The following is a 20,428-nucleotide window of genomic DNA, read 5'->3' as shown; positions in this document are numbered from 1 at the left end:
ACTCCTGTTTCTTCCCATTTTTTTTTTCGATATTTTTCGATTTGTTTCTATACATTTGTAGCCAACAATGACAGTTTTTCGTATATTTCACATTGAAAAGTTTGCTATCTGGTGGAATTTTTTTAATTAAATAATTTAATTGAAAATATTTATTATTAATAACACAGAACTAAGTTCATCCAAAAAATAAATAAAATAATTTGGAACATAAGAAATATATTTGAAAAAGACACATGCAAAATCAAAATAATTTGTTGAATAAGCAAGATGGCTAATTTATTTTTTGCTATAACGCAGAAAAGTTGTTCTCAAGCCATTTTTTTAATTTGGACACTCAAATCAGTTGGAAAATATCTTCTGAACAGGCTAAAGGGCCAGTCACTAAGCAACTTTCGAAAGGCGTCGCTGGTCCTCGTCCTGGCCGGATTTACAAAAGACGATTTTTTTTTTGGATAATGCAGTTAGTATAAAAAATGTAGACTCAATCAGTTTTCAAATATTAATAAATACTCTAATTTTTGAGTAGCCAAATTCTGCATGGATTTTGACAGCACTGATTTTTTTTTCAAAATACATATATTAAAATGTAGTATTGTGGGAAATATTTTTAGTTTAATATTGATGTGAAGTGTATTTTTGGGATAAAACAATCAAATGATCACATATTCATATGTGATTCATGTATATTCAATATTTTACAGCGAATTTTGAAAGCATGTCAACCAAAATCTTAAGTGTTTATTTTTTTGTATTTTGAAAACACAAGGTTGATATTGTTTCAAAAATATAATAAATTTATCGGCTATAACCGACAATAAGTTATTTAAAGTTTCTTCTGAAAAGGAAACTTTTTTAAACAGAATCTTCTTGAACTTTGAAAGTTTTGAAGAATTTCATTGTTTCAAGAATTTAGTTGAAAACTTCAATATAACATCATATTTTCTGTTGAAAATATTAATTCAAAAAATAGACGAATAACATTTTTTTTTGTAAATTTTCGCAGACATTTTTTTTTTAAATATTTAAACTTTTATTATTTGCAATATGTATATTGAACGACACCAAATTTGGCATAATTTTTCATTGGAATTACATTTTTAAGTATGCAACTCTCATATTTTCACAGATTATAGATTTTTTTAAATGCATTTTTATAATTTGAGACAACGGCAACAAAGACGCAAAATTTCGTAGATTTTAACGTAACTTTTACTTCAAAATTCACTAAATATCTTATGAAAAAATAAGGTTTTTACAATTTGAAGTATGGGTATTGTTTTTAAGTAATTGATGTAGCAAAAGAAAGATTTCATTTTATAATCATTTAACGTTAACAATTCAAATACAGTTAAATTTTATACAAACAATCTTTTTCATGAAACATGAACATTGCAGTATTTTCAAATGAAAAACTTTTTTTGTGTATTAATTGCAGTTTTTCAAAATATAAAAGTCTAATTCAGAGAAAAATCCATGCAAAATGGTACGTCGTTTTCAAATTTTAAATATTTAATTGTTTTCAAAAATTTAGTTGTATTTTGAAAGTTTTAGTATTTCACACTCCTTTAGTAAAAACTTATGAAAAATTGGCGCCATTAAATATTTATTTGCAAATTATGAAAATTTGAGTATTTTGCTATGAAACGATAAACAATTTGTATTTTTTTTAATTGATAGACACTTTGTATTGCAAAATTATAAATTTTTGATCATATTTTGGGTTTTTATGATAATTTTACATTTAAACCAAAAAATGACCAAAAATCCTTTTTTTACTCATTGGCTCAATTCTGAAGGAAAATTTCGATTCAGCGGGTAAAATTACATGGAAAAACATATAGTTGGACAATTTTCGAATCTTCGTTAGGGTGATCCCATACACTGTTCCCTTGAAAATTAGTCATTTTCAAATGAAGATATATTGAGTTAAAACATCTAGCGTTTATAATGCTAGATCTACTCTTTCGAATGCAACATGGCGCTAAAAATTTTGCCTGCGCCTTTTCGAGATATTTGAATTTTAAATTTGCACGATTTTTACCTTAAAATGGCTGTAACTTTTGACCCAAAAGTCCAAATTGAGTTGTAAAAAAATAAAAATGTTCGTTTTTAAAGCTATAAAAGTGCCTCGAACACCGCTTTTCTTTAAAAGTTAACCCTGAATTTCTACGCAAAAAAAACTGATTTTTGAAGGTTTGCTCAGATGCTTTATCTTATTTTGGTCGTAGAAGGCGTAGATTGCGAGATAAAATTTTGTTGTCTTGGACAAATTTGCTTGAAATGGCAAGCCCAACAACTTTCTAGAAGACGAAAAAATTCCCAAAAATATTCCTGAAAAGTTAGGTTTTCAAAATCACCCTAATCGTGAACCACCCTAATTTCTCACCAAACCAAAAGTTGCCCTTTTCCAATTTCAACAACTCTTCTAAACTCTTTCATTTTCCACTTAATTTTGCGATCTGAACCACTGTGCAATGTCATCACGGATATTAAAATTGTAAATTAAGTTATTTGAAACGAGGAATCTCTGAAAGCACTTGATGATTTAATAAAATGAATTTTAAAATTGGAGGTATTCAAACAGATTTGACCTGTTAGATTTAATTTATTAATTGAAGTAAATTTTTATGTAACTGGAAGCATTCGATTAAATTCCAATTCCCGACATCAAAGCCCTCCTAACTCAATAGTGCAATTGCTCCATTTCACGCACTCAACCCCAAAGCGCTCCCACTTGACAAAACCCATCAAGTTTAATCCAATTGTTGGCAAAACATCCCCCTGCTCTGGCGAGGGCAGGCAGCTATATCACAAACTAGCAGGCAGGCAGCGTGACAATATTCCCTCTCCGTTCCACCCTGGGTGACACACAATTTGAATCGGAATCGGACAGACAGCTAGCAATTGCACCAATCCCTGCTCCATCCCATTAACGGGCGAGAGTTGTGTGCACGTTAAATTGAAACCAGATTGGCATTAACATTGTTAAGGATGCTTCTGAGTGTCTTGATGCTGTGCACAGTTTTCCACGTCTGTTTTGTGGTGAAGCAAACGAGAATCACGTCATGTACTGATTTCGAAGGGAGCTCGGAGTTGGGAAAGGTGCAATGACTCTCTCGTTTGAATGGGAGCTTTTGTTTGACTGTGATTAAATTTGAAGATTAGTTCGTAATATCACCAAATTTTGAGGTTCGTCACTTGATGACTACTCAAGTCATTCTGTAAAAATTGTCTTCTTTTTCAGGTTTTAAAGATATTTTCTTCCGAATATTTAAGAAACTTAAAACAAACTTAAGAAAAATGTTTAAAGCTTACGCAAAAACTATCAGATTTACGTAAATTTGAGGGTTCGTCGCTTGAAAAAACCTTTTTCAATTTTGCCTTAACTTGTTCATTTTAGTATCAAAATATTGAAGAATGGACGAAATTTCACAACTTAATTGGTTATGGACAAGATTTAATCGAAATTTGAAGGTTCGTGTCTTGATGACCGCTCAAGTCTCCCAAACAAAAAACAGCTTTAAATAGGCTTAAACGTCATTTTTTTGTAAGCAAACTCAACATTAAATAAATCTAACCCCCCCTCTCTTCACCAGATGTGGATCTACTCGCTCGGAGTGACGCTGCAGAAGACGATTTCGTCCTTTTCCGTCAACCATCAGCGCTTCGGTGGCAACGCGGCGGAAAACTACGAGCAGCAGCGCCGATCCGCCGAGCCGGAAACGGAGGACGGACTGACCGCGCTGGACCACGTCATTCTGGCCATGTGCGAGGCCAACCTGTACAAGCGGGCCAGCTTGATGTTCCTGCTGGATGTGAGTACCTTAAATTTAAAACCTAAAATTAAATTTTGGTCAATTTAGTCAAAATTCCGCAAATTAAATTTAAAGTTGAAAGCAGTTGCATTCCTAGCTGGAAAATGCTGGTCATCGGGGCTGCAATCCGAGTGCAACGAACCGTCCGCAGAAAGAAAGAAAAGGGTTTCCGCTCCGGAAGTGCAACCCACTTGGGTCGTTGTGGTTTCACAGGGGGAGGCTTACACTTTGTTGCATTCTGGAGTTCTCTTTGTGAGTGTGAGTGTGTGTGTTTTTCGTTCTCTCTTTGTTTCAGGAAGTTGAAGCTTCCGGCAAATGTAGCACTTGGGAAATTGATGTTAAACACAGAATCACAAGAGTGGAAAATTTCAGGGAAAATTATGATTTTTATACTCTTGGAATGCCTTCTCAATTGAAACTTTCTCAAAAATTTAATGAAATTTGATTATTTTGAACGTTTTAATAAACAGATATTGCATGCTTTGTTAATCTGATGAAAATAAATTATTTAGAAGCTTTCTGCATGTTAAGAAGCTTTTTGAAAGGTTGGGAGCTTTCGGTAAACTTAAAAGCTCACTTAAAATATAGAAGTAATCCGAAAGCTTGGAAGCTTTCTTGAGTTTTGTAAGCATTTTTAGAAAATGCTTCAAATATTATAAAAGGTTGTAAAACTTTTGAAAGCATGGAAGCTTTCTGTAAATTCGGAAGCTTTCGGTAGACATGGAAGCCTTTTGGATGCTTGCAAGTATTCTAGAAGCGTTTTGAAAACATTTTAGAAAATTATTGACATTTTTAAATCTTGAAAGCTTTTTGGAAACTCGGGAGCTTTCAGTGAACTTGAAAGCATTTTGAAATATCAAAAGTATTCTGGAAGCTTAGGAGCTTTCTGAATCCTACAAAGCTTTCTGAAAGAAAGTCATCTGGGAGCTTAGAGGCTTTCTGAAAGCTTTTCAGAAAATGCTTAAAACTTTCAAAGAGCTTGAAACCTTTTTGAAAGCATGAAAAGTTTGTAGTGACTCATAAGCTTTCGGTAAACTGAAATACTGTAGAAAACTAAGTATTCTGAAAGCCTTCAAAAAATGTATTTAAAAAAATCAAGAACTTTTACATCTATTTAAAATCTCTAAAGCTTTCTGGAAACTCGGGAGCTTCCAGTGAACTTGGAAGCCATTTGAAAAATAAAAGTATTCCAAAAGGATGAGAGCTTTCTGTAAGCTTTAAAGTCATCTGGAAGCTTAGAAACCTTCTGAAAGCTTTTTAGAACATTCTTAAAACTTTCAGCAAGCTTGAAACTATTTTAAAACATGAAAGCTTTCTGGAAGCTTGAAAGCTTTTAGAAAACATGGAAGCACTCTGGAAGTTTAAGAGTACTCTAGAATCCTTAAAAAAATTAGAAAATGCTTAAAATTGTCATATTTTTTGAACCATGAAAACTTTCTGGTAGCTCAAAAGCTTTTAGTAAGCTTAGAGGAAATAAAAAAATAGAGGAATTCCGGAAGCTTGGAAGCTTATTGAAAACTAGTTTGTTATCAGAAAGCTTTCAGTCTCCTGGAAACTTAGAAGCCTCTTGAAAGCTTATCAGAATTTTTTTCAAAATTTGAGCAATCTTTAAGTATTCAGGAAAGGTTTTTAGGAAATGCTCAACATTTTCAGGAAGATTAACACCTTTTTTAATCTTGAAAGCTTTCTGGAAGCTCTTGAGCTTTCGGTGAACTTGAAAGATCTCTGAAAACAGAAAGCTTATTAGCTTGGAAGCTCTCTGAAAGTTTGTTTTTTTTTTCTTGATGCTTTAAAGCTTGCTCAAATTTTGGGAGCTTTTAGTAGATTGAAATTCTTCATAAAAATGAAAGTTTTTTCAAAAAATTAAAAATATTTTGAAATATGAAAGCTTTTCACAAGATTAAAAGGATTATCGCAAATCTTAAAAAAAAATGCAGAAAAAAATAAAATTTCTTTGAAACTTGGAATCTTTTTAAAAGTTTTCAGGAAACTTGAATCTTTCGAAAGATTTGAACACTTTTAAAAATAACTCAATTTCCTTGAAGCTTAGAAGCTTTCGATAGCCTGAAAGTCTTCTAAAAGCTTTTTAAATTATGAAAAACCTGGAAAGCTTGAAGCTTTCTAAATGTTTAAGGCTTTTTAGAAAACTTTGAAGATTTTGGTAGTCTTTTGGAAGCTTAGAACTTTTAGGAAGCTAGAAAGCATTCTAAAATCATGAAAGCTTTATGAAAGTTTGGAGCCGTCTGAAGGCTTAAAAATATTTCAAAAACAAAACAGATTCCTGGAAGCTTAGTAGAAGATTTTAATATGAAAACTTAGTATATTGACGAATGATCAAAATGTTTTCTGGAATGTTCAAGCTTCTAGAATGCTTCCTAATTACCAGAAAACTTTTGAATAATAGAAAAGCTTCAAGCTTTCAGAAAGCTTCGAATTTGTTAAAAGCTTTCCGTCACCTTTGAAGCTTGAAAGCTTTTTGGAAACTTTCTTAATGGTTGGAAGACTTCTATTAATATTCGTTATATTTTTTTGTGGATCTAGGAAACTTTGAAGTTTTTTCTTCTTTCTTCTCTTCTCTATGTTTTCTTTCTGAACCCCTAAGTCTGGTCTGGAAATTAATAAGAAAACATGTCTTGAAATTTTGAAGCTTTTAAAATCATTGAAGCTTTTGAAAGCTTCAAACTTTAATGCTTAAAACTTTCTGGAACTTTGAAAAGAATGCAAAGTTTGGAGGGTTTTTGGTAACTGACAAGCATTGGTTCTAATAACTTGTTTGAAGCTTAGTTGAAGCTTGAAATCTTACATTATATTGTTTAGTACTAAAAGACGGAATTTGATTAAAAACAAATTGTGACTGTTAGTATCGAACAGGCAAAAAATCAATTAGTTTTAATTGAAATCACACCTAAAATCCACCCGCAGCGTAATATTTCACCCTGTCAAACGCGGCAAAAATTAGTCCCGTAATTCACGGTTTCCCCTCCTTCTACCTTCACTTTTCCTCATTCAAGGGCCGTTTGAACTGCACTCACCTTTATTCACAATTCTACAATACATAATCAATGATCCGATAACAGCAGCAGCTGCAGGGCCCACCCTTCGCCACCTTCGTCCTGGAAAGGAGGGTGATCAAGTGCTAAAGTGTGCAACGAATGGGAATTGTGCAGTTTAGTTTGCTGTGCCCCGTTCGCGTTCAATATCCCATTTGTGGCAGCACTGTGGATTGTAGGGTCGATGGAAGGTTTATTGAAATTTAATAAAATATTTTAGTATTGATATAAAATTTTAAATTAGAAAATTATTTTAAAAAGACCTTTTTTCGCGAAATTTTGAGGTTCGTCGTCTAAGGAACGCACAAGTCTCTGTTCGAAAAATGTTCTTTTAAGAACGTATCGTATCCGTTTTCTGTCGCCATTTGGCTCAATTACCCTAAACTTTCCACTGGCAATTTCTCCCCTTTTGCAGCGACTGCCACGAACCATTATAAAACCATTCTACAAGCGTACTCTTTCACGCTAATAGATTCTGACCATCATCGATTAGAGCGCGCGCACACAGGGGAAGTCCCCGGTCACACATCCTATGTGTGTTTGCACTGAATTGTGCAGTTCAACACCGCATCGGTAAAATTCCAAGTTAGACTTCACATATGTGTGTGTGAAGAGTGGTTGGGAAAAGGGAGGGAAAAAGTTTCCGTTCAATTGAAAGTTATTTATTATTTGAGAACAACGGCAGCTTTTGAGCAGAGCAATCCATTTGGAAAAGCGGACTCTGGATCTGGATGGAGCGCTGGGGCTGGATCTGGTTCAGAAGCCGTGCAAATGGCGGAAAAATGCGGGAAAATGAGCGAGAATGAATTTGAATAGGGTGACCAGTTTTTTTTTTCTCTTAAAATTCAAGTAATGGTTATAAAATAAGCAAAACTTAAGCAGCTAATAAAAATAATAAGCTTTTTGGAAACAATCTTAATTTTTTAAGGTTTTTGATAGCGTTATTGTTTTGAGAAAAATTGGAGATATTTTATAAAAAGAAAACCAAAGCAATATAAAAGTTCAAAAGCTATCTGGAAGTTCAAAACACTTCTAGAAGTTTAATTTTTTTTCAAATTTCTTTTTCTGTAAACTTGGAAAAAATAATTACTCTTAGCCCTAAGAAAAATGTAATTACAAAAGCCGACTCGGTCCTAACCAGGTCCCAGTACCGAAATGGACCTAATAAAATAATTTTATGAAAAAAAACTTGGAAAAAAAGCTTTCCACAAACTTGATTGAAAGCTTTTAAAAGCTCTTTGTAAGTCTGGTTTTGTTGAAAATTTGTAGCCTTCTGAAAGATTGAAACGTTTTCGATCTTCAGAAACATGGAAATTTAAATTTTCTGAAAGCATGATATTCTATAAAATACTTTCAAATTTTAAAAGCTATCTTGAAATCTTCTGAAAATTGGAGTTTTGAATACCTTCTGGAAATATGAAACTCCCCACTATTCTACAGAAACTCTCCAGAAGTTTTACGGAAGCTTGGTTGAAAGCTCTTTGGAAACTTTCTAGAAGCTTTCTGGGTGGTTAAAAATTTCTGAATGTCAAAAGATTGAAAGTTCGAATCTTCTAAATGTTTCGTAACTTAAAAAGTTCTTGAAGCTTTTAAGAAAGCTTGGAAGCTATTAACTAGCTTACATGAATATCACGAAACTGTTTAAAAGCTTTATAGATGTTTTGCTTAAAGCTTTTCAGAAACTTTTTAGAAGGTCGAAATCTTCAGTTGTAAACTTCTGAATGTTTATAGACTTTTGGATGCATGAAAAATTCCAGAAGCTTTCTGGAAAGTTGAATCGAAAGCTTCATGAAAGCTCTTAGAAGCGTTCTTGTATGTTAAAATCTTCTGAATTTTTGGAAACATTCTGCAAGTTAGATCTTTTTTTGGAATCTTGAAAGCTCTCTAGAAGCTAACTTTACGATCTACAAACTGTTTCAAAGCTCTACGGAAATTTTGTTTGAAGCTTTTTAAGAAACTTTTTTCAGGGTGGAATTGTTTAAAAAGCTTGGTTGGAAGCTTTGGGTACTTCCTAAGTGTTATAAACTTTTAAATGACATTCTGGATGATTCATACTTTAAAGAAGCTTTATATAAGGTTAGAATTTTCCTAAAGATAAAAAAAATGAAAGTTTAAAGAAAGCTTGGTTTAAAGCTCTTAGACGCTATCAAGTAAGTGTTCCAAAAACCTTCTAAATGTTTGGAACAATCTAGCAGCTTTTAAGGAGGCTTAGAAGCTCTCGTTTTGTAGCTTTAAAGCTCTTCAGAAGCTTACTTGAAAATCTATAAGCTATTTTAAAGCTTTATAGAGGTTCTGTTTAAAGCAGGAATCTTCTAAATGTCCAAAAAATTTGGGAAGTTTGGTTAAGCTTTCAAAAAGCTCTCAGAAGCTTTCAAGAATGTTGAAATCTTCTGAATCTCTGAAAACTTGATGGATGCTTGATACAAGCTAGAAGCTTTCTTTTTGTAGCTTAGAAGCTCTTGAGAAGCTTACTTGAAAATCTTTAAACTTTTTACTAGCCTAATGAAAGTATTTTTTAAGTTTATGTTTTTTTTTATAAAGTAACAATCTTGAGAAAGTTTGAATTGGATGCTTTGGACAGCTTTCTAAAAGGTTATAGTCGGCTGGTAGTTTTAATTTTTAAGAAGCACTCTGGAAGCTTCATGAAAGCTTAGTTAAAAGCTCTTTTGATGCTTCGATGGAAGTTGGATTTTTTTGAATATTAGGAAACCTTCTGAAGCTTCAAACGCTCTTAAGGCTATTGTTTTTTTAAGCTTTGAAGCTCTCTAGAAGCTTACTTGAAAATCTATTAAACTGTTTCAAAGCTTTACGGTTTGTTCAAATTTTTTTAGAAATTTTTAAACAGTAGAAATCTTTAAAAAGTGGTTTTTCTAAGGGTAATAATCTTCTATAAGAGAAATTATAGATGTTTAAATCTTTTAAGAAGCTTTCTGGAAGGTTGGAATCTTACAAATGTGGAAAAATTGGAAGCTTTAGCAAATCTTGATTTAAACTCTCAGAAGCTTTAAAGAAGGTTGAAACCGTCTGAAAACTTCTAGGAAGCTTGAAGCAATCTAAAAGCTTTTTAGGAAAATTTGAAGCTCTCTTTTTGTAGCTTGGAAGCTTTTTAAAGCCTACTTGATAGTCTTCAATCTTTTCAAAAGCTTTATTTAAACTTTGGTTAAAAGCTTTAGAAAGCTCTCTAGAGGGTTATAATCTTCTTAATGTTTAGACACTTTCTGGATGCTTAACAATGTTAAGAAGCTTTCTGGAAGCTTCATGAAAGCTTGGCTGAATGCTTTTTAGAAGCTTTCAAGAAAGTTGGAATCTTCCGTAAATTAGAAAAAATTCTGGAAGCTTGAAACGATCTCAAAGCTTTTTTTGAAGCTTGAAAGCTCTCTTGGAAGCTTACTTGAAAATCAAGAATCTGTTTAGAAAGCTTCTTTGGAAGCTTGGAGCGCTTTTTCAAAGATAGTAACTGAAAAAAGTTTAAGAGACATTGTTTTAAGCCTTTAATGAAAGCTTGGAAGCTTTCTAGAACGTTAAAATCTACTGACAGTTAGAAGGCGTTCTGGAAGCATGAACACGTTTAGACACATTCTGGATGCTTAACAATTTTAAGAAGCTTTCTGGAAGCTTCACAAAAGCTTGGTTGAAAGCTTTTTAGAAGCATTCAAGAAAGTTGAAATCTTCAGCAAATTAGAAAAAATCTGGATGTTTAAAACGATCTCAAAGCTTTTTTTGAACCATGGAAGCTCTCTAAAAGCTTACTTGCAAATTAAGCATCTGTTTAGAAAGCTTCTTTGGAAGCTTTGAGCGCTTTTTCAAAGTTTGTAAACTAAAGCAGTTTAAGGGACATTCTGGATGCTTTCTTTTCTTTTCAGAAGCAAGGAGGGTACTTTTTTAAAGTAGACAAGGATTCTAAAAAAAGTCGTTAGAATGGTCACCCTAACTTACTTCTCTTTCAGTGAAAACATCCTGCAAAATCTGGTAGCGCGTATCAACATTGCTTTATATATTTTTCTGACAAAAGCAGTCGGAAGTTAACCAAACAATTAAATGAGCGTTATTTGTCTTCCCAGAGGCAAAAAATCGTATTAACTTCATTGCAGAAGCCGAGGTTGGATGTGTTGTTTGATCGGATGAAAGTAATTATTGGTTCAAGCGAAAATTGTACCGATATTTCTTGGTTCGGAAAAAACAAGTCAAGCTAAGTTATGAATTGCAAAATCAATACAAACATGAAATAAAAAATTGCAGGCTAACTTGAACGCAAGTTAAATTGCAAACAAAAAAAAACCTGAAATTCAAACATTCACTTGAAACCACTTTTCCAGGAGGGGACAACAATTCCCCCGAATCTGCCCTCCAATTTAATGAGGGGCAAAATTCGCCTGCTCTTTCTCCGTTGTGCCTTTTTTTTAAATCCCGGAAACGGTGTAACTTCCGGCAAAAGTGCCACGGTGCCCCTAATGACCATTTCATTTGGATTACGCTCAACAGGCGCTCCTCCACTCAACTCTGCGAACTCCAACTAATCCTGCCCCCCCTCGACCAAATTGGCGAGTGCACACCCCCTCCCTCATCCACTTGAAAACAGGCTAAATAATGCCACTTTTGCTGCTTTTTAAAGAGGGCACTTTTTTCCCTCTCCGGTGAAGGAGACCAGCCGGAACGAGACCCCCCCGTGAAATTGCTCTCCAAACATACTTACGCCAAATGGAGAAAGTACCGCGAGCCGCCCCCAGAAGTTATGCAACCAGCAGTGTGTGTGTAACACATTTGTTAAGGAGTCACCCAACCACCCCAGCAACCATTTCCGGCAAAAAAAGTTTAAATCAAACAAAGTGGCGAAAAAGAATGTCTCACTTTGCATCGAGTTAAGGGAAAAAGTTGTGGCGGGCTTGGCACGGTTTGGCGCGATTTGTTGAGAATGTTTGGCGAAGTTTGTTTTTTCGGTGTGTGGTTTTGCGCGTTGAAGATTTTTTTTAAGGGGGAGGGCTTTGACTTGAAGATTTCTTTTCAAATGTAATTAAGATTGATGCGTGGTTATTTGTTTAGAAATGAAGCGAATGAAACAGCAACTAAATCGAACTGAAAATTAACACTGAATTTAGATTGATGATTTCACTGAAAATACACACAGCGAAATTTAGTCTGAAGTGATATGTACAAAAATTAGAGCTGAAATAAAGACTAAAATAAAAACAAACAAAAAACTCGATAAAAATTAAAATTTTGGTAAAAATGTTAAGTTAATTCAAAATAAAGCGGGAATTTGAAATAAATTATTTCTAGACATAAATTTAACTTGAAATTTCAGTTTTGACTGGAATTTTGGCTAAAATTTGGAAAGAAATTTATCCAGAAAATTTTACTTAATTGTGTTGAAAATTTAGTCTAATGAGATATTCGAAAGGAAATCAGACTCGAAAAAAATTTTACTTTGTAAATCCCTATGACCAAAGAAGCCATTTTGCGTCGTTGATTCGTCCATACTAAGCAAATTCCCTTTAACAAATGGTAATAATCTGAAATCTGTATCTTGACGATAAAATTTCTGTTCAATGTGTTTTACGGAAAATTTACTTTAAAATATAAAAAGTGAAATTGGCTGTATTGCCATTTAAAAAAAAAACATGATTTTCAGATGGAATCAAAAATTACAGAAATTAAAATAAAGTACACCGTTTCCGATACAAATTCACTTAAAGTGAGTTTTTTTTGCAAATTTTTTGCAATTTTTCAACCGTAGCCATTTGTTCGTGTAAATTAACATTTTTCGAAAAGTTTTGAACAATTGGAAATTGGCTTGCTTAGATGCAGTCACGAAATAAAAAAGGGAATTAGGTTTTTTTACAGTCATCCAATGATAGTTTGAAACATTCAAATGCCGATATCTCGGCAATGATATTAAGACTGAAATTTTTATGTAAATTTTAATTCTGATATTTAAATTGAAATTATGACTCAAATTAAGCTTGAAGTTCAAACTTTAATTTAGATTTTAATACAGAGTGAAATTTAGATTTATATTTTGTCAACACTGAAATCAAGACTAAAATTTAGAAATTAATCAGTCTTTTAGTACGACTAAAATTTGGAATTCAACTCAGACATAAATTAAGGCAGATATTTCTACTTTAATTTACACTTAAATTGAGATTGAAATTCAGACTTGAATGTAATGAAGTTTACAAAAGAATTAAGAATGGAATTGAATCGATAACTCATTTTTAAAATCTCTCTAAAATCGATTAATTGTACCGTAAAACGGGGTGACTTTGATAGCCGGGGTGACTTTGATAGGTTTGAGATTTTTCCGCAAAATGAAGAGTACAAATTAAATACGTACGGAATGGTTTGGAATCATACTGACCGTGGTAGAGAAGTACTCAAAGTACCTCAAGAAGAACTTTTCATAACATTTTGAAAAGTTTAAAAAGTTAGTGAACTTTTACTAAGAAAATGTTGATGAAAGGCATTATTTCAAACTTCTCAAAGTGTCATGATTTTCTCAATGAACATGATTTTGAATCGGAAAATGGAATGCATTTTCGGATTCTTTGGACAATTTTCCACTAGGAGAAGGTAAAATAATTTTGTAAATATTAAATAATATGTGTTTTTGAAACATAATTTTAAAAAATCTCCAAATTTATAGGCAATTTCAGTTGAACAAATTTCATATAAAATGTGAAAACTTGTTATTCGTGCTTCAAATTCAGATTAGAATGCAATATTAATCGATAATTTAATGAACCATATTAGATTTAACAAATTTTAGGCAAAATTCCGACTTTTTAACAATCTATATATTTAACAAATTTCGACGGTTTTGGTTCGAACGCGAATCAGTTCAATACGGAGCGTCGGATCGAGGTGCCCTTTGTTGCGTAGGGTTCGTATAAGTCCAACGAAGGTTCTTTCACCAAAAAGTGACAACTTTGACCACTCTGGAACCGATTCCGGAAAATCTGCAGATTGTATGGGAAAAGTTGCGTAAAATCAAATTTTGATCACAGGAGGCTGAATAAGCAAAAAAGTTAAAAACGTCAACAAACGAAAAAAAGGCAGAACGAAGTTTGTCGGGTAAGGCTTGTTTTACCTAAAATTTATATGTATTTTGTTAAAAAGCTTATAAACTTAGTTAACTAAATATAAACATTGATTTTTTTTCTTAAAAACTATATCAGCAACCTTAGTGATGGTACATTTAACGTAAAAATAAAGTTTGAACACCTTTAATCTGATTTTAACAAGAAAAACTATGACTATCAAAGTCACCCCGGAATTTAAAATAAGAATTTTTTACGTAACTATTTTTCTAAACACTATTGAAAAAACTTTTTTTTTTTAAATAGTGCATGGGCTTTATGTGGCCTACCCCAGTACATGTTTTAAAAATAACAATCTTGAGAAAAACCTTTCCAGTTGGGAAATATTTCAAAAATAAATTGAAATCCTATCAAAGTCACCCCGGTTTACGGTACCACATCATGTAAAATTTTCAATTCTTATATTTAATAATAATTTTTTTTTTGAAAATCTAGTAAGTTTCAAAGAACAATATGTACTCAAAATTATTCACAAAAAACAGTATTTTTTCGAAAATACTCAAATTTCCAGAATTTGTATTATGGGTATCAAACGAAGCGAATTTTTTTATGTACTTTCAATTTATTAGAGTTTTTTTGTAAAATACTAAAATTTTCACAAAATACCGTATTTTTCGAAAGTACTAAATTTTTTAAATTTGCAATATGGATATCAAACGAAGTGAAATTATGTTTGCTTTTTCACTTTATTAGATTTTTCCAGTAAAATAATAAAAGTTTCTCAAAATACCGTATTTTTTTTTAAATACTAAAATTTTTTAAGTTTGCAACATGGGAATCAAACGACGCAAAATTGTGTATAATATGAAGCATTCACAATTTGAATGTATGTATGAGGCAGGTGAAATTTCGCTTCGTTTGATACTCATATTGCATATTTTGAAAATTAGTGTATTTTCGAAAAATAAGATATTTTGTGATTTTTTTTGTATTTAACTCCAATAAATTGAAAATGCATACAAAATTTCAATTTGTTTGATACCCATATTGCAATTTTTGATAATTTGAGTATGTTCGAAAAAAATGATAATTTAAGAAAGTTTCAGTTATTTTTTCTAAAAACTCTAATAAGGCCGTTGCAAATATTTTTCAAAGTTTATGTCGCCCCCCCTTCAAAATTGGTCCGAAAAATCAGAGGGCAAAAAAAATATTTATCTTCACCATTTTTTGATATGTTATGTGAAATTTTTCGAGGAATCCGATAAAAATATTTTCAGACATAGGCTCTTTGGTCCCGAGACCTTCAAAACAGCATTTTAAGTTTTCATTCGACCTTTTCAAATGTTAAGCTAGATTTTTGAAACTTCTTACTATTTTTCCCAAATAGCCAAACTAATCACCTTTTTTTTTGCGTCTAGGACAGCTAAAATCGGATGAAATGGCGCGGAGATATGACTTTTTGAAAAAAGTGTTTTTTTGCGAAAATCGACGAAAATTGCCATTTTTCGAACCACCCTAACACGGCGTAGGTCACCCTAATGGCCAAACAAAAAAATACGGGTCTAATTATTTCGGCCAAGGATCTCCCAGAATTGAACTTTTTTTTCGAATCATGCTGTTTTCGTGGGGAATTGCTGCATATTGATAATTTGAAACTTACAACATTTTCAACAAATCGTCGCTTGTGTGCTATCTTGTGACACGTATTATCTTATTACAGCAGACGCGTCACAAGATAGCACACAAGCGACGAAATATATTCTTAGTGAAAGCGTCCCGACGATAACGATAACCATTATCGTTATCGTCAGACGATAATATTATTGAGGATAATTTTAGCGATTAACAACCTAGATTAATTTGTTGTGAGATGCGACATAAATTGAAATTGATGTTAGTGATATGATAAACTTTCTGATATTTTTTTGAAATCAATTGATCTGATTTTTTTTTAAATCAATTGATATGATAAAATTAATTTTGCCTAACTTTTTTTTTGTTTTTCATTCCGAGTCAACTTAACAAAAGTTAATATTTACACAATCTTTTAGGTATTTAGGTTTTTGAAATTCCTGATAAGTCATAGAGCTACATGTCCTGGCAACAATTGTATGAGGCATTTAGACTGACTTAAGTGGAATTTATTGAACTTTTCATGGCTGGATAATTCATCAACAACCACCCACACAATGATTAAACAACTTGTTTTAAAATGATTTATTATGCATTTTAGTGTTTTCAAATTTTGTTCAGCTTTTCTTTTAATTTTATATTTTTTCTCTCACAATATCACTCATCTTAAAAGCTCAATATCCTGCTGTAATTGAATTCTCTTCACATCTCACCGCGAAAGCTCGCTTCAAATCTCTTCCCTAACCAGCGTAAACGCTAGCGCCCGAGGAAGAAATTTGCATATTCATAACCCGAGCAACAAAAAAAAAAAACACTCCCATAATTCCAAACCCACATATCCTCCGAGCGAAGCTCGCTTGTACTTTCCCTCCTAAACTATGCCAAAAAACTATGCTGCATGTTACTTCTGGCTCGTGTGGCTCGTTGCACAAATCGTCGTGCTCGTGCTGTCTTGTCGCATGTCACCATGTGACAAACTGCGCCATTACAAAATTTTGTATGACGAGTGGCAAGATTGCACAATCGCGACGAAATGTGCATGCCAACCAGAACGTGGGCGGGGGTGGAATTTCGCTGAAGCAGCATGCGAGGTTGCGGCAGTGTTGCCAGCACCAAAGCTCTGCCAATCGCCCCAAGGGATCATCATCGCTCTCTCTGTACTGTAGGCACGCACAATACCGGAACTATCCGGGGAGGAAGTTTATGAACTCTTTAGGGCGGGTGGCGCGCGGTTTAGCAAAAGTTTTAATGGTTGGCGGTTGGCTAAGAATTTAAATTTGAGGTTACTTTAGGGGGGAAAGTTTGCTTTGGATGAAAGAAAGTTGGTGCAGATATCTATCAAAAACGAGCAGAATTCAATTTTTGGGAATAAAAATCGAAATAACTATCCATCAAGTAATTCTTTAACAGAAATTTTCCAACCCCATAAATTTCGGGATTTTTGACACATATTCAATATTGAACGCACACTGAGCGACGTCATGTGGCGCTCGTTATTCAGCGACCAGCTCAACCGATATCAACTGCAACTGCTGGCACGTGTTTGATCCTGTTTTTACACCAAACAACAGTGACAGCAACAAAAAATCCTTCCATTCAACGTCCACAACGATGCCATTTTTCGGTTTGAAGCAGGGGAAGGGATTTCAAACTGAATAAACATGCTGGCGATTCTTTGAGAATTTCAAAAGTTGTTTTCAAATGTTATAAATCTTTTTGGAAGTCAATCGGAAATATTTTCAGTCCAACAACGCAAAATACAAACAAAAATAATTTAAAAAAAAACCCTAAAAACCGCAATTTTCCAAAGAATCTCTCACGTCCATACGAAGGCCATCACGGAATCATGCCGGCGATGATTTACAGCCTCGCGACTGTCAGGAAAAAATCCCAACCAGGCCTCGGACTGTACGGAGCGCCAGATGTGGCGGATGCGTTTTTCGCGAGTTCCGGATACCGCGCGACAACACTATTGGGACTCTATTTGGACTGGCCGGGAGGGCTGGAGTGTGTCTCCTGATATGGAATGTCGTAGATGATTGGAATGAGGGGGTGGAATGGACATTTGGTAATAAAAAATTAACTGTAGTATTGTGTGAGTTAGAGATAATGTTTTGCACCACACATTTTTTTGATTTTGATTTGTTAATTTTTTTTAAATTACTCAAAGGTACAAGTTTAAAATGCATGTAAGCAGACATAAATTAAAAAATATGACTTTTATTTGAAAAAAAAAAAACATGAAAATCGTACAACATCTTACAAAATCGTATACATTACTTTTTCCCATTTGGTTAAGTTTTATTTGTTTAATCATAGAATTTGGCACAAATAATTTTCAAGTAATCAAAGCTCAAAAAATAAATTTTTAAACATCGAAAAAAAACATCTCTCAAAAATTTTAAAATAAAAACAATTTTTGCCTTCTTCAGTAAGAGCAGTTCTCTACGGAATCGGTCTTTTTTCTTTGATTTTAATTTTTGTATTTTTTAATCCGGCTGAAACTTTTTTGGTGTGCCCAAAGAAGCCATTTTGCATCATCAGTTCGTTCATATAATTTTCTTTACAAATTTGGCAGCTGTCCATACAAAAATGATGTATGAAAATTCAAAAATCTGTATCTTTTGAAGGAATTTTTTGATCGATTTGGTGTCTTCGGCAAAGTTGTAGGTATGAATATGGACTACACTGAAAAAAAATGATACACGGTAAAAAAAAAATTGGTGATTTTTAATTTAACTTTTTGTCACTAAAACTTGATTTGCAAAACAATTTTTAATTTGTTTTCTGATATGTTTTAGAGTACATCAAATGCCAACTTTTCAGAAATTTCCAGAATGGTCAAAAATCTTTGACCGAGTTATGATTTTTTGAATCAATACAATTTTTTTTCAAAAAATCGAAATATTGGTCTCAATAATTTTTCAACTTCATTTTCAAAAAGCAAAAGCAATCAAAAAGTACTTAAGTGAAATTTTGATAAAGTGCACCGTTTTCAAGTTATAAACATTTTCAGGTAACTTTTTTCAAAATAGTCGCAGTCATTCATTTTTTTTTAAATTAGTGCCCACTTTTGAAAAAAATATTTTTGAAAAACTGAGAATATTTTGCATTTTTGAACTTTGTTGAGACGACCCTTAGTTGTTGAGATATTGCCATGCAAAGGTTTAAAAACAGAAAAATTGGTCCGATTTACAATGTTAAGATTTGAAACATTCGTGAAATTTTCCGATCTTTTCGAAAACAATATTTAAAAAAATTAAATCATGAATATCGTTTCAAAAGGACCAACCATTCGATATAACGCCCTTTTAAAATGTTTTTCAATTTTGATATATAAACATAAGGGGTTTGCTAATAAACATCACGAGTTATCGCGATTTTACGAAAACAAGTTTTGAAAAAGTATGTCATCGTTGATCATGGCCGTTCATCGTCACCCGCGACCAGGGTTGCCAGGTTGCAAGATAGATCTGTGAATGCCAGATTTTTCAAGTGACTGCCAGATATAGATTCACCCTTCTCTGTGCCAGATATTGACAGATTTTGCCAGATTTTTCATTTTATGCCCATTATGAACAATTTTTCAATTAAAATGAACGAATATTAATTAAAATAGAATGTGTATTTCTTAAATAAAATGCGAATCCAGCATTTTTGAGGCCTTCAAATTAGTTAAACTATCAGAACTCTACAAACATTTGAATTAATTTATATCCTCCTTCCCCTTAACCATTCGAATTTGTTAGATTTTCGTCTGCCAGATTTTTCCAGATTTTGAATAAATACTTTGCCAGATTTTTCAAATTTTGACCTGGTAACCCTGCCCGCGACAGACACGGACGACGAAACAAAGAGAAACGCAAAAAGTAACTTTTTCAAAACTTTTTTTCGTAAAATCGCGATAACTCGTGATGTTTATAAGCAAACCCCTTATGATTATATATCAAAATTTTTGTAATTGTCTGCTCTACAACTTTGTAGAACATTGTTACACTCTAAAAAATAACCCTGCAAAGTTAGAAAAAACACGAAATTTTAAAATGAAAAATTTTGTTCTAAATGTAAAAATTACCCTTCTGGGTCAATGTAGATTCGAAAAGTACATTAAATTTCCCATAAAATGACATGTTCCAAACAATTTTACAGTCGAGTAACGGAAAATGGCAGAGTTTTAAAAACTTTTTTATAATTTTTTTTTCGATGAAAAATACGTTTTTTTACGTACGCCATCAAATCGGGCGTACAATTTTACATAAACGTCCCTTTGACGCCAAATTTCTATCTCATCACCGTTTCAGGCTGCAAATTATTGAAAAACACATATTTTTTCGCATGTTCAGAAATTGGAGGGGTCGTACCGCGGTCACGAGATATCAAAAAACAGACCTCTGATTCGCGATAAGGGACAAAAGTTACCCCTAAGGACAAAGTTTCACGCAAATTGAAGTGAGTTGGCGGAGAATCGCCCGTTTATTTGTTAATCCCCGGAATATTTCAAGAAATCGCTCAAAAAAAAAGGTCATCAAAAATTTAAAAAAAATTAGATCGTGCAAGTATTATTTTTTTTGATCTGCAGAAAGTTTTTTCAACGTAGCCGTAGTAATATAATTGTGTGTTTTTCAAAAGTTTTGCTAAACTATAGATTTTTATTAAGTCTGAAAAAAAAATATCTTGCAAAATTTGATACGATTTTGGTTCTTTACTCAGTGTCGACAATCTGACAACCTTATTTAAGGTTTTGATTAATTCAGTGGACACAGGTTTTTTGAACTTTTCAGAACAGTAAATTTTAATGCAAATATCTTTTCAGCGATTCCACGTCAAACCAGCAGGATCAAAAGTGCTCCGATTTGGCAAAATTTTGACATGGGAGTTCCTTGGTTTTAACTGA

The 20,428-nt window shown here is 32.9% G+C and overlaps 1 protein-coding gene across 1 annotated transcript in view; it reads left to right on the top strand.

Moving 5' to 3' along the window:
* Nucleotides 1-20,428, top strand: part of LOC120421212 (uncharacterized) — a 140,087-nt gene that overhangs the window by 61,525 nt on the left and 58,134 nt on the right. The window contains exon 4 of the mRNA XM_039584414.2: nt 3,597-3,815. Within this exon, the coding sequence (XP_039440348.1) occupies nt 3,597-3,815 (219 nt within the window). The remainder of the gene's footprint in view (nt 1-3,596; nt 3,816-20,428) is intronic.

The sequence above is a fragment of the Culex pipiens genome, chromosome 1, assembly GCF_016801865.2.
Source record: "Culex pipiens pallens isolate TS chromosome 1, TS_CPP_V2, whole genome shotgun sequence".
Taxonomy (NCBI): domain Eukaryota; kingdom Metazoa; phylum Arthropoda; class Insecta; order Diptera; family Culicidae; genus Culex; species Culex pipiens.
The sequence above is the reverse complement of the archived record's forward strand: the minus strand, read 5'-3'. Positions and strand labels throughout refer to the sequence as shown.